The sequence below is a fragment of the Diadema setosum genome, chromosome 1 (genome assembly GCF_964275005.1).
Source record: "Diadema setosum chromosome 1, eeDiaSeto1, whole genome shotgun sequence".
Taxonomy (NCBI): Eukaryota; Metazoa; Echinodermata; class Echinoidea; order Diadematoida; family Diadematidae; genus Diadema; species Diadema setosum.
This window is the reverse complement of record NC_092685.1, coordinates 16,168,081-16,193,870: the sequence shown is the minus strand read 5'-3', so window position 1 is coordinate 16,193,870 and position 25,790 is coordinate 16,168,081. Positions and strand designations below refer to the sequence as shown.

Sequence of the window (25,790 nt, the reverse complement as noted above, 5' to 3'; positions counted from 1 at the left end):
GTTTCTGAGATAACTTGAGCGTTTATGCGATATTTATATTTTGCATGCCACCCATGCCAGAATATGCTGTATCACCAGTGTTCGATTGCAACGTGTTGTGAATGCGTTGAATCTCTCGCACAGCGTGCGAGTACATGGATAGTACAGCGTTCTTGTAGTGCGATGTACTACAGTATGTATACAGTTTCACCCGTGCGTAGCACGCGCGCTAATACATTCACACAGGCAGGGCAAGCGCACGGCGCGGTACGTCGCGCATGTTGATGCACGGACATATGGGGCCAAACAATGAGTACAGGGGGCCGAACGATGGTAGCAGCGCATCTATGAGGATAAAATTTACCGGGTCAGCACCTTTTGGTCGGGTCGGTCGGGTTACCGGAAACGGAATTATTTTTTTCCTTGGCCTAAGTCTAATAGAAGTTAAGTTTTAACACTTTTAAAAGTGTCGGAAAATCATTAGAAAATCTTGATCGCTTGAAATGTTGCTCTGTCCACACACAATCGGTAAAATATAGGTTGGCCTAAGTCTAATAGAAGTTAAGTTTTAACACTTTTAAAAGTGTCAGAAAATCATTAGAAAATCTTGATCCCTTGAAATGTTGCTCTGTCCACACACAATCGGCACAATAGGCCCTATACATACAGCGCATGCAATAAGGGTCAATCATTTTGGTCTGACTGTAGCGATCACAGCATCTTTTTCTATGGTGTCTTTGAAAAGCTAAAATTTGTTTTTCCCTTTTCCTTGGCCAAGTCTTGCAATAGCCATTGTAGCTCCTATACAAAGCAGTTGAGTGCGCAAGTGTGTGCTGCCACATATATCTTTCTCTTCACTATCTCATCTTCTTTCATTTCCAGGTATTTCTATATTTCCTTTTCCTTCATATCAATCATTTCTTTGTGGGTGTCTTGTCTTGCTTTCTCGATTTCCTATTTAATCATACTTTCTGAAGTTCTTTAATCGATTCCTTCATGGGTCATGGTTTTTCCCTCAAACTACCTTTCCTTTCTAGATCCTCTCCAATATTTTTTTCTTATGTGCCATTCTAATGTATGCTTTTCCCTTTTTTTTTTTCAACCTGTATAATTCTTTCTTTCCTTCCTATTCATCTTCGCTTTCATCCAGTTTTGATTCATCTCTCATTCTATTATTCTACCTAGTAGTTCTTTTTTGTTTTCAATCTTTTTATTTCTTTGCTTTCCTCTTTTCTTTTTTAACATATCCATCTCTCCCTTGCTTTCCTTTATAAGGCAAGTTTCTCTTCTTTCTTTCCTTCCATTATCTTTTGTTTTATTGTAAGTGTACTCTCTATTGTGTAAAACTTTTGTTTCATTTTTTTTTTTTTTTGTGGTGTAACTTTTTAATATCTTTTCTTTCAATTCCTTTTCCTCCTTTTCCTAGCATTTCCCTTTATATTCTTTCACCCTCGTCTATAACCAGTTTTTCACAATCTTCTTTCATTCATATAGGGCACACACACACACACACACACACACACACAGACACACAGACAACACAAGCCACAACCCTAAGCACACACGCAACACAAACAACCCCAAACCTCAATCGCCCCCATTACTCGGTACAAGCCAAGAGAAAGGCGGGAAAAAGTATTATCTTTTTAAAGATACCATAGAAGAACTTGCTCCGAGAGCTACATTTAGATCAATCGCGGTGCTTGCTGCTGTGCTGCCATGAATATGTTTTGTATAACGCGCTGTGTGCAATGCAGTTATCACAGAGCGAACTAGCTGCGATTGACATATTCCAACAAGTGTAAATATGTCAAAACGGTGAAAATTTCATTTCTACTAGGCTTGAGTCTCACTCAGATGCAAATATTTGTGGCTGTTGGATATTTAGAGATCAATTGACCACGTGGTGCGAAAGTACACTAGCGCCAAATTTAGTCCAAATCCACTCTGTTTTACCTTGTGGGATAAACATCTCATAGTTACCTTATGCACACAATTCCTGTTGATGCACTCAGATCTGTGCATTTGTATACTGACGCATGGTTTCACATGTGGGGCAGCTTACTTTAAATGATTTCACAGTTTCCTTTTACACACAAATCCTACTGACACCTTCAGACCTGCGGCTGTGCATCATTCATAGCTGGTCTGATTGTCAGGCAAGCCGCCCATAATTCCACCATACTGCCTTCCAAAATTTGACTGCCTGCTAACACAATGTTACATGTTAAGCCCTAATCACATTCGGGCTGGGGATAATAGGATTTTGGTTCTTGAACTGGGTAGTATTATGGCTAAATTCCAACTTAATAAAAAAATGCTTCAATTTGAATATAGAGACGTAGTCAAATTATTTACAACAAAAAATATGTTGAACATTTGGTTCCTCCAGCGTCCATTTCTGTCCAAATTGATGACTTTAATGATTCCGTCAAGAGAAATCTGTGAAAATGACAACTGCTGCGTACCCCTGATTTGAAACCTGTGCACACGCGCTAGCACGCGCTAGCAGGCTAGCAGGCAATAGTGTAGCCTTTTGATCAGGCACTCTTGCTGCACGTGGTGCCCGATCTCTCTCTGCTGGGAGTGTTTCACTTGCTACTAAGTACTACACAGCGAAAGGCCCTTGTCCAAATGCTAAAACCATTGTGACTTTCATGGCGTAAATATTCTAAAGAGAATGGAAAACATCACTGAACAAAAAACAACAACATTTATGCATATTCATATCGCTGATGCGCAATGCATAGTAAGGGTACTAGGTCTCGCGCAGGGACGTAATGATCGCGCATAGTGCAACTGCGTATAGCAAACGATATTACGCGTAGTTGTAAGCGCAAAATTTGCCGATATGCCCATGGAATAAACATACCTGACTTACCGCTCAACATGAGAAGGAAGCAGCTAAGAAATTTTGATTTCCAACAAATTTTCCACTAAATTTCCAATTTTTTACCTTGTACAAACCTACCTTCCCTTAAAATCTGTTCTAAGGATGTTGTAGCCTAGACGTGTCGTCTCGCTTGTCTCGTTCGTAGTCGACAGAATTCGTAATTTGTTCGATCGATCGTTTACCACGTGACGTCATCATACACAAGAACAATGTATGCTGCCAGCTACGCTGAAATACTGTTAATAAATGTTGTTTTAAGTCAAATTTTAACACAACGATTATAATATTACAAAGGAATAAATATTTCAGTCTATCGAAGTTGAAGTGTGATTTCAATTTGAATTTGCTTGTGATTTCTTGCGCTAACTTGTGATATATTTGTGACAGGGGAGGGCCATAATGATACTGAAGAAAACAACTTAGATGAGAGTGTGACAAATGGGTGACGAAAATGAGAGGGTGACGAATGGGTAAGCACACACGCAAACACACACACACACACACACACACAAAATATATGTTCATATTCTCCTTTTTTCCATTTTATATTACATGTATATTACTGGTTAAAGTGATTAGAAATATTGTAAGAACACTTTATAAATGAAAATCATTAACGATTTATGAAAATATCAATGATAAAAATAATGATAATAAGAATGATAAAATGAGATGATGGTGGTGGAAGTGATAATAATAATAATGAAAATGATAATGATGATGATGATGATTATGATGATCGATGATGGTGGTGGTGATAGTAATAATGATAATAATAATAATAATAATAATAACACATATAACAATAATAATAAAAATAATAATAATAATAATAATAATAATAATAATAATAATAATAATAATAATAATAATAATAATAATAATAATAATAATAATAATAATAACACATACATTTGTATAATACTAATAACAATAATATACACAAGTTAGGTAAAACTGCTGTTGCTTAACAGGGACAAATTTAATATCAAGTGAAAAAATATTCTACGAAAGCCGGAGCACGTTACAGCCGCAGAGGGGCAGACACTTTCACGCATGAAACTACAGAGGGCAGCTGCGCGATCTTTACATACCCCGAGAAATTGAACGCATAAAAAAAAGTCCGACATGCAAACGGCGACAGCGCACTACTCCGTCATTGTATTATCAGGAGATTCTGGGAGGTGATTTTTCTGGATTTTCGTGATATTCATTGAGAAATTCAGGTACGATTATGGAATAACTTCTATTATAAGAGCATTTCAAATTTTCGTGCGCGATATCTAGACCCCTCAACCATACCACGCAATGGTTGTTGTAAACTTGAAGGAAGAAACAAGGGCAAGAAGGGGTGTGGAGATTAACTCATCGATAAACGTCTTTTCAAGACCATGGCCAATGGGATCAACCTGGAAATGAGCAAGTGCACAACTGGTATGAATTAGATACAGAATGTATGTATAGTTTAGTAAGCCGTTTACTGGTAATATAGAACACTTTACTAGAAGCGCTTAAATTTGTTTCTTTTTTACACACCAGATGTTGACCAGTCTGTTGACTCAGGGCGCTCCCACTAGAACCGTGTGAAGGAGCACCCCGAGGTTAGTAAAACCCATGCTTTCCTTGGCATCACGTGTGATCAAATTTGGCAAAGAACTCAGAAGGTCAAATCCTGGAGCAGGTTCTGGTTGTGTTTTACAAAAACAAAGGAATATTCTGTGACTCTCGTGTGAGCATTATAAATTCAATGTTACACTTTGACTTAGATGGACACTCCTGAATCTCCATCGGACTTCACTCGTCTTCAGAGGTCGAGTGAGCCCAGCCACGATTACGACCATTAAAGCAAGTGGCCCAATGTTCGTCATCATAAGCAGCGGAAGCAAAATAGCGTGCATAATCCGAACGCTTGCGCTGCAACCATGGTTCGGCCCCCTGTACTCATTGTTCGGCCCCATATGTCCGTGCATCAACATGCGCGACGTACCGCGCCGTGCGCTCGCCCTATGTGAATGTATCAGCGCGCGGGCTACGCACGGGCGAAACCGTATACATACTGTAGTACATCGCACTACGAGAGCGCGGTACTATCCTTATACTCGCACGCTGTGCGAGAGATTCAATGCATTCACAACACGTTGCGTCCGAACCTTGGTGATGCAGGAACTTCTGGCACGGGTGACATGCAAAATATAAATATCGCGTAAACGCTCAAGTTATCTCAGAAACGGTTGCAATCATGGTTGTAAGTGTACTTGCTGTATAGATTCAATGCAGATAAACGGACTAGTAACTTTAAAACTTGGAATGAAACGAGTCTATATGTGTTGCTATGCAACTTTACTTACCTGTTACTTACCCGTTGAACTGCTTGTGCGAGTTGACCCGGGAGGGTTCAACAACGATTTCGGGGGTCCGGCGACGTGGCCCACTGTTGTGCTCTTCAGAACACGTGTGGAGATAGTTGCATAGTTTGAATTTCGCACTTGATATGCGCCATTTTTTATTCATGAATTTCAGTGAATTTTTATTTGTAAGAGTGGTTGATTCATGGAACCCTGCCGAATCATGGACCACTTGCTTTACTAGGCCGCAGGCATTAGTTGGTGCTGTATGCTGCAACCATCCAACGACAAACGTTATCATTGACGTTAACACTGTCACTAACGTTACAGTCTAACTTCAGCTGAACTTTATAAATTTGATTTTGAAAAGCATGGAATCCTTGCGTGAGTCATTCAATTAAAAATGGAGCTCCCCTCGACCTCTGCCCCACCTGCAACACACTGATACTGACATGTAAACTACTCTGACAACAACATTTGCTACTCAGTACAGTACAGTTGTTGGTAAGGTTCGCAACACAGCTAACCTGCTAGTTAGTAGTACCGCGCTCACTGTAGAACCTACTATAGGGAATATAGGGGCCAGTGCAGTGTACACTGCACTGCCCTTCCTCTCTACACTGCAATTACACCACGGGCAAGCAGCATGCTAGCATCCCGCATTGTCCTCAAAATCGTTACACCAGACAATACTCTGACGTCTACAAATGGTTTGCATATGATCAAATATAATATGAGAAATAACTTACCTAAAATACAGGTAACAGAGACAGAATTAACACATACGAGACACAATTTCGTTCATTTTGGAAGGCAAAGTTCGCTGCATAACACTGCTGACTGATCGCCCATCGGAGGTCGATTTCCTCTGGGAATCCTTGATAGCTGATTGGTCAATCAACAGGTCGACGAGGTCATTTTCTGTCTACGAGAGATTTGGTCTTCATTCAATGCTTACATTACGTACACATGCAGAAAAAGCAGTCTGACCAGTGTAAAAAATGGGATATGTAAAAGCGGCCTAAATATGCTAAATTGCTTTGAAATTATGTCATATTGTGTCAACCAATTGTGGTACCTAATCAGCTGACAAGCAAAAAAAGAAAGAAAAAAAGTGCTCACAATCTTTTTTTTTCACTTTGGTACGAATTGTGGTGCCTATCCTCTGCTGACAAAAACAAAAACAAAAACAAACAAACCCAAACACACACATACACACAGACACACACACAGACACACGCAAAGAAAAATGAAATAAATTGTGGTGCCCAATCACATTATGGTGCCCAATCGTCCTTTATTTTTTGCTACAAATTGTACAGCATGGTCCTCAAAATCTAATTAACTGTGACACTCAATTGGCAAAACAAAAAAAAAAAAAACAAAGTTCAAGTTTCAAGTTAAAAAAAAACAACAAACAAACAAAAAACCCAAAACAGGTCTTCACAACTCTCAACAATTTTTATGCCATTTCTGGCAACATAGAGAGAAATACAGCAGCACTCTTGAGATGATTAGAAAGTTGAACTGGTGGTCAGCAAAGACAGCGATTCCGAGCCCTACCCCTGTGGGAAGGGAAGGGGGAGGGTACCCCGGTTTTTTTTTTTTTTTTTTTGATCAATAAAAGTTCTGCTGCTCCTCTTTCTGACATTTCAGGCAATGTGAATAATTTCATATGGTAATGCCTCAATCAGGTTTAACCCCCCCCCCCCCAACTTTGGGCTGCCAACTTTAAAAAAAAAAAAGAAAAAGAAAGAACACACAAACAAACAACACTCAATTATTTTCAATAATTTTTTTGTCTAAAAGTTGTCAATTTCATAATTGAAAATGCACAATTTTTGCCCCTAACAGAGTGAAGGTTATAGTACACGAACAACTATATACACTAAATATGAGTAAATTTAGTGTATAGATGGTAGCCTTGCGTTCTGGAGTGAACCCCATGGAACATACCTTTTATAGTAAACCCTACATTTTTCCTTTTCTTTTATGCTGTCTAGTAATACAAGAATAATTTTTATTGCTGAAATAATGCGATTATGTTTCAGCATTTAATGAATACATTTCAGACGAATGGCAAAGTGAGAGTGGCTCGCTCGCTCTCTCTGTACCTATAGTAAAATGAATAGTTTGCATAAGTTCTGATCATAGTCCTTCGCAGTTATTTTTTACTGCTATGCTTAATTCCCTAGAAATTTGATTTAAATACTCTACAAACGCGACTTTTGTACTCTGTTTTTACAAAATATCCCTACCGTGGGAAGGGGTATCCCCCTCCCACACCCTCGCCGAGGATCTCACACCGTCACATTACATGCATAGATGGTGACTGGCGGGGGAGGGAACATACCGAATGCTCCACCTGAAGGGTTTGAAATGCTATTGAGGGAGGTTATAAGTCCCAAGACGAAGTCGAGGGACTTAAGCATCCCGAAATAGCATTTCAAACCCTTCAGGTGGAACGTTTGGTACATGTTCCCGACAACAAAAGTCATCATCTGTTATATTATATGGGTTAGTCAAATCAGGGAGGTGGGAAGATCACACTTTCGTACGCATCACAATAATCGGTCCCACATCTGCTTTTTCACGTCAAATTTATCCTATCAATTGCGAGAAAAATATGATTGTTCAATCATTTGTTTCGTGAAAATGTTTTCCCATGGGAGAACATTACAATAATGTTCTGCCCTTGGGCGAACATAACAAATGTGCCTCCATAACGTGACTGTGTTTAGCCAATTACTAACCGGTATTTGACTTTGTCCTTGGCGATGATTCTTTCCACTGTTAAATTCCCTAGAAGTTTGCTTTTAAATGCTCGACTTTTGCACTCCATTTTTACAAAAAGTCCCTACTGTGGAAGGGGGATATATACCCCCTCCCACCCCCCCCCCCCTTGCTCCCTTCACTCACTCGGGTTTGGTCGCTACACTCCCTCGCAATACCCAGCTCAGCCCCTTAAACCCCCTCCTTGGAAAAAAGCTAGATCCGCCCCTGGTGTGAGATCAAGGATGTGGCTCCCCCCTCCTCCCTGGTGAAACGAAACCTCCTTGCCTTCAACCAAGGAGTAACTCAACTTCTCACTGCAACCTAGCCGAGTAATAAACGAAATTCCCTGAAAGGAGACTACACCGTCCTGAGCGTGTCGCGTCGGGAGACTTGTGTGTGCGATGAATGTGTAGATGTAGAGCGCGCAGCTCTCGATGACGATGATCGTTGATGAGAGCGCGTCAAGGTGGAAACGTGTACGGCGAGGCGAGGCGTAGAAGTGGCAGTGCATGCACTCGCCGTGCGAGATGCGCGAGGCGACAGGGAGCCGAGTATGAGGCATAGAAAGAAAGCAGGATCCAGGATGCCGTGTACTACATACTGTAGCATGTACTGTGCCTGGCCTGTGCAGTATGCGTAGCGAGATTCCAGTGATCGTGCTGTGTGTGAACGTGTGTGTGTAGTGTGTGTGGGTGCAAGATCGAGCACGAGCTCTTCCAGGTTTACATACATGCTGTGCATACATGTGCCAGGGTTGGAGTTTGGGCACCTTTCGAAGAAGTTCATATCGTTTGGACTGCAGCCTACTTGGCTATCCAAGAATAAATTGGCAGGATCAGGAGTGTGATTTGTGCTAGCAGGCTCCCAAAAAGATGGCGGGGAAGACCGCCCCGAACTCTTCACTCAGACTGGAATGGGTATACGGGTACAGAGGCCACCAATGTCGGAACAACCTGTTCTACACTGCCTCGAAAGAAGTGGTTTATTTTGTTGCTGGAGTGGGAGTGGTTTACAACTCGAAGGATCACAGCCAAAAATTCTTCCTTGCACATGATAATGACATCCTTAGGCAAGTTGATTCCAACAGGTTTCTCAGACCTCCCTTGTTTTTAAATAGAATGTCAGTAGACCACTAGAACTGACAAGCTTCACTGTTTTCATTTTCAGGCAGATGAAAGCCAGCAATATTTGTACATCAAGACATTTGATTTGTTGGCTTTTGATTGAGTGTAATTAAATGTAACTTCTTGTTAGAAGGCAAATAATTCCAGTAAAATTTTAAAGCATATAAAACTAAAGTAGACATTACGTTAAGTATGATCTGTTGTGACAAGTGTGTACACTCGACAATGATTTCTATCAATGTGAGTCTAACATTGTTACACACATCGTACCCGGGTATCTCATCTAACATTAATTTGGACAATCCAGGACAGGAGTTAAAGGGTAGACTAGAAAGCAGTTATGACCCCAAAATGATTTGCTTTCAAATGACATATAACAACAGTAATCTTACATGTTTCAGCTTCTCAATGGCACTGTCACACGTCATTACAGTTCAATTTGAGCTGTCAAAAATTAGACGTCTAATTTAACTCGATGCAGGCATAAAAAATATTGCTGGATGAGCTCAATGTTACTGTATTAAAAATTACTAGGCCCCTATACCCCGACTCACTCGTAGAACGCTTAATATCACTAGCATGCATGCAATCACCTGGTATAGATTTTACAACAGTACGTGCACTCCTCCTTGATAAAGTTAGCGAGCCACCGCCACAACATTGCCAGGGTATGGTGGCTTTAAACAGCTGAGAACCCCAAATTAATGGTGGCTCTTTTGCTCTTATGCCTGGTCGTGTTGGTGATACGTTCGACAGTTTCACATACAGGTTGCAGTAAAAAAAAGTGATCCATGAAGAGAAAAACAGCCACCATTGTCCTTGGTTCTGGCCATTTAAAGCCACCATACCCTGGCGATGCCATGGCGGTGGCTCGCAAACTTCATTTAATAAGGAGTGCATGTCCCGGTACATTGTATACCAGGCAGGAATGTGTGCATGCCAATGATGCTGAGCGATCGACGATCGAGTCTCAGTAATACAATAATTTCGAGTGCATCCAGCAATATTTATGGCTGTAAATTCATTTTCGACTGCTCAAATTGAACTGGTTGTATGACAGTACGGAGTACGGTACTTTTAATTTTAGTGATTAATTAATTCAAAAAACTTTTGTTGTGTGAAATGTAATGTTGACACAACAGTAAATGAATGCTGATGATTGTAGGCCTCCATGTACACTGTACAAGGTATTAAATTATATTATTTGATGTTACAGTCTGTACATGTACACTGGGTTATTGAGTGCAGAATCATTTATGGAAAAAGTTGAATTTCATTGACATTGAGGAGAAGCTTTATTGCTTATGAATACCATTCTGATGAAACTTTTGAAACTTGGTGGGAAAAGTGTCAATTTGATGTTACAACTGTGCATGGCCCATAAAGCCTCGGATTGCCTCGATGGCAATCAACTTAGAACCGTCTAAACCTGTTCAGAAGACCTACTGTATTGTAGAGTACACATACATATGTACAAATGTATGTGTGGCTCTCTCAGGTGATACAGTACAGTGTAGATCTCTTGATAAGTTGAGATGGTAAGTTTACAGTGGTATTTTTAATGTTTGCTACATTTTGCTTTCATTTTGATGTGGGACATGCCTTGACTGATCTATAACACTTGAAAAAAAAAGCTACAACAGTGAGAATGATGGCTCACTACATGTAGCTAAACTTGGGACTACAGACTGAATGTAATGATATCAGGATGAAAACACTGGTGTTTTGTACACTGTATGAAAGTGGGCACACAGAACATTTTTGTAATACCCTGGTACACTGTACACTATACAGTTACTGTATGCATACTTAATCACTGGATATTCTATTTTGACTGTCAACTGTTCGCCTTCGATGGCTGTAGAAATTAGACATGGCTGTTTTCTATCAATTACTCTTCATAATGCAGTGCCAGCTTAAAAAAAAAAAAAAAAAAAAAAAAAAATATATATATATATATATATATATATATAGTGTGTATATATCTCATATACATGTACATGTACATTTCAGGGTGACCAAATTTTGAAAACGAAAATACATGACACTCCATGTGAGGGAGCAGAGCGAATGAGCAGGGAGAGGGTGTGGGACGGGGTGTCTCCCCTCACACGGTAAGAACTTTTTAAGGATGGGGCAGGGAATAATTTTCCAACTCAAATTTAATTGGCAATTTCAGCTGATGAACAACATTTCAAATGGTAAGCTGTACACTTCTATAGAACAAAACTGCTACACAACAGTTAGTTTGTGTATCAGTGGTGTGAAAATACATTGTACGTTGTACATAGCAAATTGCGACACGATACCAGGAAAAGAACTTTCATTTTAGTGCACTCTTCAAGTACAATTTACTGCTTTCATGGATGTGCAAACTTGAGTAGTACTGTTAGTATTGCTTAGGCACACGAGATTGTATATAATATCAAAAGTGTTAGCACTGAGTATTTCAAGTACTGTGTATTTGGAAAAAAAATTCCACATTGATGATAGCACATTACCCTGGGTACCATGTATATCTTGTTGTACATACTCATTCACAGTACAAGTACTGGGGTATGTGAGGCAGAGAATATGCACGCTCTTAGATTGCGACATGCACACAGGCTGTACATGTTCGCGTAGGTAACTTACATGTTGTGTGCAGGACCAGGGCGTGCTTGCTGCAGCGGATGTCCTAAAGTGTACAAGTAATGTATCCAAAACTCCATCATCGTGATGCCATTGATTTTAATCAATCAGAAGTTCCCCAATCAATTGTAACTTTGCTGATTGATTTTAAATCATCTTATAAGAAATAAACAATGAGCATAGAGTGAAAAACATTGTAGAAAATAAAGTGTGTATATATATATATTTGACACAATATTCTGAATTATTATACATACAAGCCACTTTTTCGATACAATAAAACCATGTATCAATATTCCTGCAAGGGGTTTGCTCAATGACATACAATATTGTTAGCATAATACCTGTTCTATGCATTTTACATTACCCGTATCAATGGAGAAAAAGAGTACAATATTGTTTCCAATATTGTTTCCAATATTGTACTCTGCTGTCAATATCGCACTCAAATGTTTCTTTATACGCGTGTGCAGTATCGCTTGCAAAGAAAGCGAAGTGCAGTGGCATTGCGCGATGAGTTGAGAAATGCGCGATGAGGTTGAGAAATGCCATAGGAGTACACGTAAATCGTTTGTGCTCTCTGCGGCAGTCGCGCTCGCTGATATGCATGTACTGTACTGTACTGTGCGTAGATACACGTCCGTATACAAAGTTGAAAGGTTAGATTTTGTAAACAATATAATGGTAAGTGAAACCCTTCTTCATTTTTTTTTTTAATTCGTGGAAAGTGGTTTGTATGTATAATAATAATAATACTGGATTTCTTTCGTGGTATATCAGATATATTGCATTCATCAACATGAATATTGCACTCGTCTTCGACTTGTGTAATATTCATGTTGATGAATGCAATATATCTGATATACCACTCAAGTGCATCCAATATTATATAAATACGGGACAAGCAGGTGTCCCGGGAAGGATTGGCTGGGACGCCAGGACAAGGGAGCAAAATATGAGATGATCCCGGGAAATACGAGACGTCTGGTCACCCTTATACATTTGTATGTAGAATACACTGTATGGCATGTCTCTTGCGTTAATATCGTACAAGTGGAAATTTGCAAGTGATTAATTTTTCCAGGACATTTTGATAGGAAAAAGTTTGTGTGTTTATTTGTGTTTGCCAACTGTTCTTTTATTTTTGATGCTGCATGCTACATATGATCAATACTGGTGTAAAGTGAAGCATACAGCTATAGACCTTTATTAAAGAACAACAACATGGATCTCTCTTGTAAAGCAATGTTACACTGTAACTTACAGTTGTAGGCCTACATCCTTGCAGGAGGGAAAGTTCGTAAATCGTGTACTGCAATGTGACTTCAGACTGAATCAGAATGTAATGATATCAGGATGAAAACATACATTTTGATTAAAGAAAGATATCATTCAGTTTCTATACAAATTAATTTGTATAGAGGGAGACAAATTGTATTAAGTATTAAAAGTATTAAAGAACAACACAGTATCTCTCTTGTAAAGTGAACATTAATTGTGAATGCCTTGAGCACCCATGAGCCGATATGTTGCGCATCAAAATTTCTATATCATTATTATTACTCATAAACTCACAGAGACTTCAACACATGTCACTGCACACACACACACACACACACACACACACACACACACACACACACATACACTGTATGTACACATTCATGTTTTTGAGAATTCACAAAGTTAAAAGTACAGTTTACCTTTGGGAGCAGTGATTTTAAAAATGTTCAAGATATCACATATGATGCATATGCGTAGGTTTGTTGTAGACATACTACAAAACATCCTACCGTATAAAATTTTCGCAATAAAGCCTAAAATATAAGGAGATATCAGTATTTTTCTCAATAAACCGTAACTGTATACGGTTTAGTCTGGAAACATATTTATCATTAACTATCGTTCACATTTTGTATATTTAACAATACTTAACATCAACTTTACTGATTCAATTTTTACAGTAGTTGTTTCTCTCCCTAACTCATATATTAAAACTATATTAAAGCACTAATGCTGGGTTTTTGTTTCATCTGCAAGTGGTAAATTATGCCTTTAAACTGTAACTTACTGTACAGACATCTTAAGTACAGGTAGGAGAGGGCAGTTAGTAAATTGTACGCTACAGTGTGACTTGTGAAGCTACACTTTTACAACCCCATGTACTATGTGCTCTGTTATGAAAGTACTTAAGCATCTTCAGGGCTCAACATCAGTGGTGGCCTGATGGCCTGAGGTCACCAGGGCCACTAAAAGTTGATGCTGGGCCACCAAATTTTAAAAAGGCTATCATTTGGTGACCTGATCAGAAAATTCAATAATGAATACCAGTATTCTATATTTTCTTTTATTTCTGGCCTCTATATTCTTTTTCAGGTCACCAAATTTTGAAATCAAAGACTTTAGTTGCCCAAATAAACCACTCGAGAAAAAAAAAGTTAGCGTCGAATTTTATCATGTGTACACTGATCATTTTCTCTTTACCAGGCAATGGTGAAGGCCATGTACAAGCTTGTAGCACCTTGCAGTGGCAACATGAATGCCTGGCCTAACTGTTTCTTTGCCCCAATCTGTGTATATGATGTAATGTATAGACTGTGTAGTGTGAAATTCCATTAGATTAAGGCGTGAAAGGTTTTTATCATTTTTTTTTTCTGTACCCTGTGTCCATTGATAGAACACATATGGTCTAGTTTTTATCTCAGCTGATCCCCTAGCTCCAGTGAGCTACACGTGTACGTGTACAGTTGAGCTTCAGATTTTACCCAGACTTGCCAAGAATAACTCACATGGGTGAGGAATAGAAAGTTGTGTAGATGTTGCCAGTGTGTCCCAAGGGAAAAACTGTGTAAATGTCAAACATCATCCTCAGAATTCAGAAGAAGCACAGCCAAGTCTACTGTGATATGTACGTAGAAACTCAGAAGTAAAGAATATTTTATTGTCGATTATGACAGTGACAGAGGATTGCATGATTGAGCACCTAAGGGAAGATAATCAGCAAGTTAATGGTGCAGTTGTTCGAAGTAATGTTTTTCATTTCTTCCTTTCACAATGCATGATCACCTTTTGACCAAACATGGAACTGTTCATGGATTGATTGATTGACTGATTGGCTTTATTGAACACAATGGAATTTCTTCATACATTGGATGTTGCAATACATAGAATACATTGCAAGTACACACAAAGACATGTAATGTTCTCCTTTACATTGTACATATGTGCGCAGGCACTTTGTAGCATAAACCATTAGTAACTGAACCGACCAAATTTCAATTCAATTCAATTCAACTGCCTATCTTATTACTCCCTAAAATGCCTGAAACTGCCCGTCCACTTTTTTATATAGTTTTATGCTTTACCATTTATTGTTTTCATATAGAATATATAATTACATAATTTGAAAGAGGTCATACACATGTAGGTTGACAAAAGTATGTCAGAATTACTTCTGTGACACACCATTCTCTTGGTAAAGTGTTAATAGGCTTTTGAATAAACATGACTTCTATTAGACAAAAATAAACATGCAGTGAGCTATTTTACATATTTAGAAAGTTGTCAAAATGAGAGTAATATTGCTGTATTTAGACCTACTTTCTAGAGAACAGTATGCCATTATGTGTAGAATCGTCAGTTGCTAAAGGAGGATTACCTCACCAAGCTTTTTCATCGGCATTCAGTAATCAATTTAAACTTAACCTAGTTGTAAAGTTAGCAAGGCCACTATGGTAAATACGGTTGGGGGGGGGGGATTACGTGATCTCTATTCATTGACAGTATAAAGGTTGTAGTTTCCAGACATCTGTGCTAGTTGGTGAAGAAAGCACTCCACCATGCATGCCATCAGTGAACAAAGCACAGTGAAGGAGATACAAAGTTGTCCAGACGGGACATACAAAAGTTCAGTGTTCCTCATCGGAATCTTTATAGCACAGCTCCTGACAGTGGAGTGCCCATAATACTTTGTTCAGTAGTAGTTCATAATTGCACATACACAATTTGGTTATCATAGTGGGATTTTACATGTACAGTTGTAAAGACGACCTGTAAGTTTTCATTTGACCCATGAAGAGGCAGTGACAATTTAATTTGCGACATATCCTCAGGGGGCACCAGAGAGAGGTTGCACAAAGGTCAAATTTATCTGAACAGTGATGTGAGCATGAGCTCTTAAATTCTGTTATAAATATAATTTCAGTACCAAACAGTACATGTACAATAGTGAATGTATCATCTTCTGGTTGCTCATTTCTGTATAAAAAATCAAAACTTTTGGAGTGAAGTGGGATAATGTCATAATTTGTCCTCCCTGTTTAATATTACACTGTCTGAAATAAGCCATGGATTGACTCACATGGATCTTGTGTGCTGCAAAAGTTGTAGTTTGAAGATGCATGTACAGTGTCTGATGCAAAGAAGTAGGGACCCTTTTTCTCAGTTCCTGCAAGCCTTACAGTATACATTAATACTGTAGTTCCTCCATTAGGTAAATTGCCAGAACTTCAAGAATTCACACAAAGAGTTGCGCAAAATCTACTAGGGTTGCAGCTGCTCTTGGTCACAAGGCAGCTACTAATATCTACCCATCAACATGTTTCTGTACTGTATGCACTATTTCCTATACATACTATTTTCAAGTGAAAGAGTTCATTAAGTTTATTTGTTGTTGTTTTTCCCAATTGTATCTTGTACATGTAGTTGTACTTGCAAATCTTTATACTGTGCAGTATGTGTTGCCAATCTGAATTTCTATGCAGAATCCAATTTACACTACATTGTAAGTATAAGTAGTATTTATCATTCTTACCCGGTATGTCAAATTGTCATGAAAAAAATTCAGTCTGATGTACAATGAAGAGTGAAAACATTATTGATATGAAGTCATGCTTTTAAATTTTCACTCTTTCTCATGTATCATGTACAAGTCGACTTTTTTTTTTTTCAAATGACTGTGGATCCACATTCTCTGAAGAGTTATCTAGATGTGCCAAGATTGATGATGACATCTGTAAATCATAGTTATAGTAAATATTTATTAGTGGAAAATTGAGCAAAGAAAATGGGATTCCATCGGGATTCGAACCAGAGACCTCCTGAATTAGCCCGGTGCTCTACCGACTGAGCTATAGAAAGCCCTAGTTCAGTGTTCGTCCCAGAAACCCTAAATTCTCAATGCTCGAATGGTCAGAAGCTACATGTGTATAGCAGTGTGTTTGTGTGTGACACACACTCACACACTTGAACCTGGCATAAACCTGAAGGATAATTCAACTTGGGGATAAATGCGAGGGATCACCGAAGTGATGCAGCTTTTTGAGTATGTAACAAACTCAGCTTTTTGAGTATGTACACTGTAACAGAAAAACTGACCAGAAATGAATGATATTTATTAGTGGAAAATTGAGCAAAGAAAATAGGATTCCATCAGGATTCTGGTCAGTTTTCCTGTTTGCGTTTGTTACATACTCAAAAAGCTGCATCACTTTGGTGATCCCTCGCATTTACAAAAAGTGATCTTCAGACTCTTCTGTCTGTTAAATGATCATGTGTCCAGAGGAAGAGATTGGGAATACTTGGATTGCATGAAGAGGGCTAACTGAAGCAAAGATGGTTGTTCACAGTATATGAGAAAGAGATGGTGCAGTAAAAAAGAAAAAAAAAATGTTTGTGTTTTTCTTTTCTCTGTGCAGCCTTGCCCTTCACCCTGAACGATCCCTGATAGCTACTGGACAGTTTGGAAAGGACCCCTACATCTGTGTCTGGGATTCTGTCAGTGTTCAGACGGTGTCGATTCTCAAGGATGGACATACGCACGGCATTGGATCGCTTGCCTTCAGCCGGGATGGAGCGGTGAGATGTGTTAATAAGGAATTGTACACGTGTATTAAAGACATCAAAGAAATGTTAGTAGATGTTGACCCTGTGAAAGTACTATGGACTGGTACAAAGAATGAAGTTTGAATGTCAAATAGACGTGATTTTATTTGTGGCCTTATACAAGTACAAGTACGTGCTAATTCTTCCAGAGGACCTTATATTGTAGACTACCTGCCCATATGAACAATTGTCTGAATTGTTCAAACATGCTGTGCAACAGAGGTGTCTTCGTGGGAATAGTTACATTGTGCTCACAGTTTGCAGATTTTCTCACCACATTATGTACAATGCACTTTCAAATATTTTAGAAATCACACCTTTGCTTGCTCATTCATTGTGTTTAAAAAAGATTCAAAACTGGTCAGGGTTTGAATGCCTGTAGTTTGCATAGAAGACATTGAAACCTTATAGCGATGTGTACTTGAGGTTAGCTGTACTGGTTTATATGTGTGTGTGTGTGTGTGTGTGTGTGTGTGTGTGTCAGTACTCATTTTTCAATTCATTGACATTTCATCTCTGTAGTATTTTGAAAGGGTTTGCATTTACACCAAAAAAAAAAGTAGAACTGCTGAATAAAAATATTTACTTTTTGTTCAAACATCCTCTCCCAGATTTAAATCATCCTTGTTTATTGAAAAATCATTGATTCATGAAGCAGGCAGTCACCCTTTCATCAAGTATGAAATGCCTTCTCACAGAAAAGTAGTGTACATGAAATACTTTCCATCAGGTGTACAGTGTATTTCATTTTTTTTTTTTTTTTTTTTTTTTTGGGGGGGGGGGTCTTGTGAACTGGAGGTAAAAAAACACGAGGATAAAAGTTACTTTGAGATAATTGTTTTTCCTCAGAAAGAAGTGAGTTGTCTATGGGTTGTTTTTTTTTTTAGGTTGTAGGATGTGTTTGTTTTTTATTGCAACGAATGATGGTTAGTATACTAGTAGTATATAACTGATAGATATACAATTGTAGAACTGAAGGTAAACAAACATGAGGATAAAAGTTATTTTGATATTGTTGTTTTTCCTCAGAAAGAAGTGAGTTGTCCATGTTGTTGTTTTTTTTTTAGGTTGTAGGATGTGTTTGTTTTTTATCGCAACAAATGATGTTTAGTATACTGGTGGTATATAAAAGCTAAATAATTCAACTGCTAAATTAGTACATTTGTATGTGAGTGACATGTTAAGAGCCTTGCTCTTCACACATTTCTCTCTTGTTCTTATACCATCGATTCATGAATTCACAAATTCATTGTAGAAGTGCAGTGTGCAGATCTTATGTGTAGGATGTACACGTCAGTGGTGCAAAAGCAGCCATAAATTACCACAAATTCTTAGTTCACATGAATGTGGTTTGAAATAAAAACTTCATTTTAAACTGGGAATAGTCAATACACATGAGCTAAGTTGGATTTTATATATCCTGGAAGGAACTTGACAAATGATTTGAAGAAAAATAATTATACTATGAAATATATCTAACAAAGGTACAATTCACACCATATAAATGCTTTTACTTCTTTTTTTTTTTCTCTGAATGAAATCTGGCAGCATTGCAATTGTAAGCAAATCATAAACTACAACTGCACTTTAAAAATTCATTCAGTATCAATATTTGCATTGAATGTTAAATTGCAGAGACTTGTGTCTGTGGGACTGGATCCCAACAATATCATGAATGTATGGGACTGGAAGAAGGGCAAGATACTGGCCACTGTCAAGGGCCATACTGCAAGGGTAAGTCACTTACATGTACCATGGTTTTCCCTGTATATATTATACTCTTTTGTATATTTGATCATACAAAACGATTGTTATTGTTTGACCACTATTGTAGTATTATAGCCCCAGGATGGTCCACAACTTCAAATTTGAGCATGTTGCAAGCTCAGAATCTGAGAATATTGCAGAAGTTGTATGTGCGCAGAGCGCACATCATGAGCACGTACTTGTAGTATGCAGTATTTCAGAGCTTATCTCTCTTTGTGCCACTTACATTCAATGTTTTCTCTCATGTTGTGCACACGTGGTACCAGGAAGTTTGATGTTTCTTGAGGATGTTGCATAGCGTGTTGCTGGCTTTTGAGGATATTGCACAAGAATTTGAGCATGTTGCAGCGACATGTTGAAACCCCTCGTGGACCACCCTGATAGCACTGACATTTGTAAATGAATTTTTGTTAGACCTGTGACATTAATTATGCATGAAATTACTCCACTTTTGCCCACAAGGTGCTTTCATCAATGCATCTGGAATTCTTCTTGAGATTAATTATAAGAGAGGGAGGGGGTAAGAGGATGTGGAATACAGTATCACAGTCTTGTCTTATTCACACAGAGCTACCTCCAACAGTAAAGTCTGAAGTATGGAATATTCTTAGCCTACTAGTTTGTGTTGCTGTTTCAGACCTGGGAAGTATTTTGTCTTGAAGTGTCTTGTGTCAAAAGCCCTGTGATGCTGCTTACTCTTTGCATGCCTATGAAGTTATGTGCATATGTGTCTTTTATTTTCTTTTGATACTGTATGATTTTGTCGGAGTGCAGATATTTGATTGCCAGTTCAGCCCGCACAAAGAAGGTGCACTGGTCAGCTGTGGCATGAAGCACATCAAGTTCTGGACGCTGTGTGGGAATGCATTGACTGCCAAGAAGGGGATCTTTGGCAAGGTTGGGGAGATCCAGACCATGCTCTGCCTGGGTTTTGGCTCGGCGGACGACATCACGTACACTGGAACGCTCAGCGGCGACATCTATGTATGGAGCGGGGTCAATCTGCAGCGAGTTATTCAGGATGCCCATAGGGTGAGGGAACATGGAGTGTTTCTTTTCTGATTATTTCTTGTAAAACAGGAGATTACTGACAACTGGTTGTTCACACTATTAACATTTATGCCAAGATATCTTTCTCCATCTTAATTGATTCTAACGTCTCCTTCATGATACATTGTATAGGGTGATGTGTAAATACAAAATGTTGTCATAAAGGTTAGCTCATAATAAAACTTATTGATACACATTGCTTGCAGAATGTTGTTATTTAACAAAGTTCAGAATACAGTAATGATTGTTAATTCCTTACATCACATTTTCGCAGAATGTATTGCCATACCCAAGTTTAAACTGTTCAGATTGTGTAGAATATGCTTCATATAACTGTTTCAATGCTCATGCATGAGTGAGAAAAGTAAGTGTAAAATTGAATGCTGTAATTCTGGATTTCCTACAGGGAAGCATCTTCACCATGGATGCTGCTGACCAGGGTTTTGCCACTGGAGGAAAAGATGGATGTATATGCTTGTGGGACACGGACTTCCGACACATCACAAAGATTGACTTGCACAAAACCAACCAGGGATACCCAGGTTTGCACCAATGACATCCTGTTGCTAGTATCTGTTCTCCTACTAGTCAGGGAAAGAAGATAGATGTAGTTACTAGATACATTAGATGGATTACATACTTGAAGTGAGGTGATGTTGAGCTATAGTCAGTTACAGACTTCATGATCTGAGGTCTTTTGCACATGGTGATTTGCGAGTGCGGTTGTTATTAAAGGGGAAAGCTGAACGAAGGAAGACTTTTTTCATCTGGTTTCACTTTAAAAACATACGCCAATGGGATATCTATGGCATGGCTATCTATGTGAAGAGAAAAATTAGAAATAATTGGATTTATGAAATTCTTTAGGGATATAGATTACTCTTGTATATTTGTTCATTTTAATGATATGCGTATGTGCATTGCCCAATGTCCTCTGTATTGATGATAGCAAAGTATCGCCCACATGCACCCATATGCATGTGCAGTAGGTAGGTACTAGCTATGCAATCATGCATGTGTGAGCGGTAGTTGCAACTGGGTACGTGCAGGAGCCAGTAATGTATTGCTCTATGTTACAACGATGCCATTGAGTGATGCATTGTTGCAGAGCATCAACTTAGCAAAAGATTGCAAAAATTGTGTCCTTATGTGGGGTCAGTAGGAATTTTAAAGATGAAAATAGTTGTGAAATATCCATGCTTATGGGTGATGTATCTGTCAAGAAGCAGAAGCAAAGTCGTTGCCCAGTGGTACCCTTTAATCGTTGGCGTGGGATGCACAATGTCTGAACAAATTTACTGTAGTTGACTTTGTACCGGCAGTGACTTGAATTGGAGGGTAAACATTATTCATCGTGTGTATACATGCTCAAAGGAACAAATTGTTTTGCAATCATTAACTCTGTAAAGAGACATCTTCACGTCCTCTCCAAGCTAAAAGGTGTGGGTGGATTGTACATATTGCATATCTGTACTTGACCACTTCTGTTCGTTTTATAGATAATTCTCATTTATATAGCCATTTGTGATACATGATTTCAGTTTATGTGTGCAGTGTGTGTATCCGCAAATAACACCACAATAGTCTTGTGTTATGACAGAGATATTATATATTCTCATATGGGATTCTTTATGTGTTCTTGTCTAGTGTTAGAATTGCAGTCAAATGGAATAAAAACACTTGAAGGACCTTTTTATCTGGTGATTAAAAACCAAGAGTCCTACAAAGTTGTTGACTTCATAAGAATTGTGGATTTTATGATAGATATTCTGCCCTTTTTATAGTTACGAATAAGAGGAAAATCAAAATCTACTGTACATTTGTCATGTAACCATTTTATCTTTTTCTCTTCGTGCACTGGGTTTTTATCATGCTGATGTCCATAAAATTATTGTTGTTTGTTCAGGTCTTTCAATTAGGAGTGTGAATTGGCGTGCAGAACACATCCTGGTTGGTACACAGGACAGTGAAATCCTGGAGCTATTCATTCGGGAGAGGGACAGGCCCAAGGTTCTGGTCCAGGGCCATGCAGAAGGCGAGCTCTGGTCACTCGCTGTCCACCCCAAGAAACCAATGTTTGCTACCGGCAGTGATGATCAGAGTGTCAGGTACGTCATGGAGCTAACCACTCCCCTGACTCTGAAATAGTGAACTATGTATGAGTTCGACCAGTCAGCACAGCAGTCAGCAGGGCTGCACACTGGCGCCGGTCCGACGGTCAAAGACCGGTAAAAGTCACTGTTGGACCGGTAACTTTTCAGGAAATCCACAACTTACCAGTCCGACATGACCAGTAAAAAAAGAAAGAAAGAAAAGAAAAGAAAAAAAAAAACATTGGTGGGGTCAGTAGAAAGAAAAAGAGCAGCCCCGATCAGGGAGAAACAGAATGCAAGATATCGCACTGTTCAACAAGTTTTACGCAAGTTTTCGTTTATGTCTGCCGGTGCAATTTGTACAGTAAACGGGATTAGTTTTGAGCACTAGCAGTCGACCAGTTATCGGAGTCGCGCTAGCTTGCGCATTTGGCGCTGCTCACGCACTGCATGCAATGCAATACATGCAAAGCATGTACAGTGTAACTGCTTTTCGATTGCTTGCGATCGGCGGTCATGCCAGACAAGAAGCATTGATAGAAACGCACGCATTTCTGGGTCATTTTACTCATGATTTTTAACGCAAGATCGATCCAATCCCGGCTTCGCTGCAGCGTGGCAGTTATGTTAGAACTAATATACTAGTGTCGATTCTTAGAAAAAGTAAAAACACTTTCGATATTCAGCGATACAGTAAATGGATCTGATTGCTTTATTTTCATTTTACACAGTCATTTCACAAATGAATATTTTCATTCTGTCAGAATGGTCTCATAATGAAGATAGGCGCAAAAAAGGATCACGAAATCGGCCCTTCCGTGAACTTTTTAAGAACGCATGCACAAAATGTGAAGAGATAATACTAGGGAGAAAAAAAAATCATGAAATCATGGCAGTCCCGCTTACATATTTGAGGTAGAAATCGTCTCAAAAAAGGATCATGAATTCGACCGGCCGCGTCGTATCTTTCAAAAGCTTATGATGTACGAAATGCGAAGAGATTATAGAGGAGAAAAAAAAAATAAAGAAAACAGTTTGGTGAGTGCATCATAAAAGATTACAGCCGAATAACAATTCATGAAATCAACGCAATCCCGTTGAAATTTGAGGAAATAATAGGCGCAAAAAGGATCTTGAATTCAGTCCCGCATGCCGTGTTGTTCATCAAAAACGCATGCACAAATGCGACAAGATTGTCGGGAGAAAAATAAAAAACACATTTTTACCCTTCTGGTGCGTGCATTCCAAAAGATTACATCCGAAGTAATTCATGAAATCGCCACAATCCCGCTGATATTTGCAGGTAGAAATAGGCGCAAAAAGGATCGTGAATTCGGCCGTGTCGTATACCTTTTAAGAACGCATGTACGAAATGGGAAAAGATTAGCGGGAGAAAAATAAAGGACACATTTTCACCCCTTTTGGCGATTGCATCATATAGATTACAGCCGAATAGTAATTCATGAAAATTTGGCAATCCCGTTTGAATTTGAGTAAACAATAATAGGCGCAAAAAGAATATCGAATTCGGCCCTGCATGCAATGTATAATTTTGAAAACGCATGCACAAATGCGAAGAAATTATCGGGAGAAAAATAAAGAACGTATTTTCAACCCTTCTGGTGAATGTATCACAAAAGATAACAGCCGAAATAATTAATGACATATCGCAATCCCGCTGATATTTGATGCAGAAATAGGCGCTAAAAGGATCGTGAATTCGGTCGTGACGTATAGGCATGTACGCAATGCGAAGTAATTATTAGGTGAAAAATACAGGACACATTTTCAACCCCTTTTGGCCCGTGCATCATAAAGATTAGAGCCGAATAATAATTCATAAAATCATCGCGATCCCGTTGAAGTTTGAGGAAACGATAGGCGCAAAAGAATCATGATTTTTGGCCGTGTCGTGTATCTTTTAAGAACGCATTTACGAAATGCGAAGAGTTTATCGGGGAAAAATAAAGGACACATTTTCAACCCATTTTGGCGCGTGTATCATAAAAGATTGCATCCGAAGTTATATATGTAATCATCGCAATCCCGCTGATATTTGAGGTAGAAATAGGCGCAAAAAGGATCGTGAATTCGGCCGTGTCGTATACATTTCAAGAACGCATGTACGGAATGCGAAGAGATTATGGGGAGAAAAGTAAAGAACGCATTTTCAACCATTCTAGTTGGTGCGCGCATCACAAAAGATTACATCTGAAGTAATTCATGAAATTGCCACAATTCGGTTGATATTCAATGTAGAAATAGGCGATAAAAGGATCGTGAATTCGGCCGTGTCGTATACGCAAGTACGAAATGCGAAGAGATTATTGGGAGAAAAAAGAGGACACATTTTCAACCCCTTTTGGCCCGTGCATCATAAAGATTACAGCCAAATAATAATTCATGAAATCATCGCAATCCCGTTGAAGTTTGAGGAAACAATAGGTGCAAAAAGAATCATGATTTTTGGCCGTGTCGTATATCTTTTAAGAACGCATATACGAAATGCAAAGAGTTTATCCGGGAAAAATAAAGGACACATTTTCAACCCATTTTGGCGCGTTATCATAAAAGATTACAGCCGAAGTTATTCATAAAATCACTGCAATCCCGCTGATATTTGAGGTAGAAATAGGCGCAAAAAGGATCGTGAATTCCGCCGTGTCGTATACCTTTCAAGAACGCATACGGAATGCGAAGAGATTATGGGGAGAAAAATAAAGATCGCATTTTCAACCATTCTAGCCGGTGCATGCATCACAAAAAGTTACATCCGAAGTAATTCATGAAATCGCCACAATTCCGCTGATTATTTGAGGTAGAAATAGGCGCAAAAAGTATCATGAATTCGGCCATGTGGTGCATTTTTTAAAGAACGCACTTACGAAATTCGAAGAGTTTATCGGGAAAAAATAAAGGACACATTTTCAACCTCTTTTGGCGCTTGCATCAGAAAATATTACAGCCGAAGTAATTTATGAAATCGTCACAATCCCGCTATTGGAAATAGGCGCAAAAAGTATCATGAATTCGGCCATGTGGTGCATCTTTTTAAGAACGCACTTACGAAATTCGAAGAGTTTATCGGGAAAAAATGAAGGACATATTTTCAACCCATTTTGGCGCGTTATCATAAAAGATTACACCTGAAGTAATTTATGAAATCGTCACAATCCCGCTAATATTTGAGGTGGAAATGGGCGCAAAAAGGATTGCAAATTCGGCCCTGCATGTCGTGTGCCTTTCAAGA

At 38.8% G+C, this 25,790-nt stretch overlaps 2 protein-coding genes across 2 annotated transcripts in view; one reads left to right on the top strand and one right to left on the bottom strand.

The window, feature by feature from the left end:
* LOC140227556 (uncharacterized) overlaps positions 1-6,074 on the bottom strand; it is a 37,037-nt gene extending 30,963 nt beyond the window's left edge. The window contains exon 1 of the mRNA XM_072307970.1: positions 5,967-6,074. The gene's annotated coding sequence lies outside the window, so the exon portion shown is untranslated. The remainder of the gene's footprint in view (positions 1-5,966) is intronic.
* Positions 6,075-8,832: 2,758 nt separating this feature from the next.
* LOC140227548 (echinoderm microtubule-associated protein-like 6) overlaps positions 8,833-25,790 on the top strand; it is a 47,083-nt gene continuing 30,125 nt past the window's right edge. Inside the window, exons 1-6 of the mRNA XM_072307958.1 lie at positions 8,833-9,061; positions 17,444-17,603; positions 19,266-19,364; positions 20,172-20,429; positions 20,854-20,989; positions 22,354-22,555. Coding sequence (XP_072164059.1) covers positions 8,865-9,061; positions 17,444-17,603; positions 19,266-19,364; positions 20,172-20,429; positions 20,854-20,989; positions 22,354-22,555 — 1,052 coding nt within the window. The 5' untranslated portion in view covers positions 8,833-8,864. The remainder of the gene's footprint in view (positions 9,062-17,443; positions 17,604-19,265; positions 19,365-20,171; positions 20,430-20,853; positions 20,990-22,353; positions 22,556-25,790) is intronic.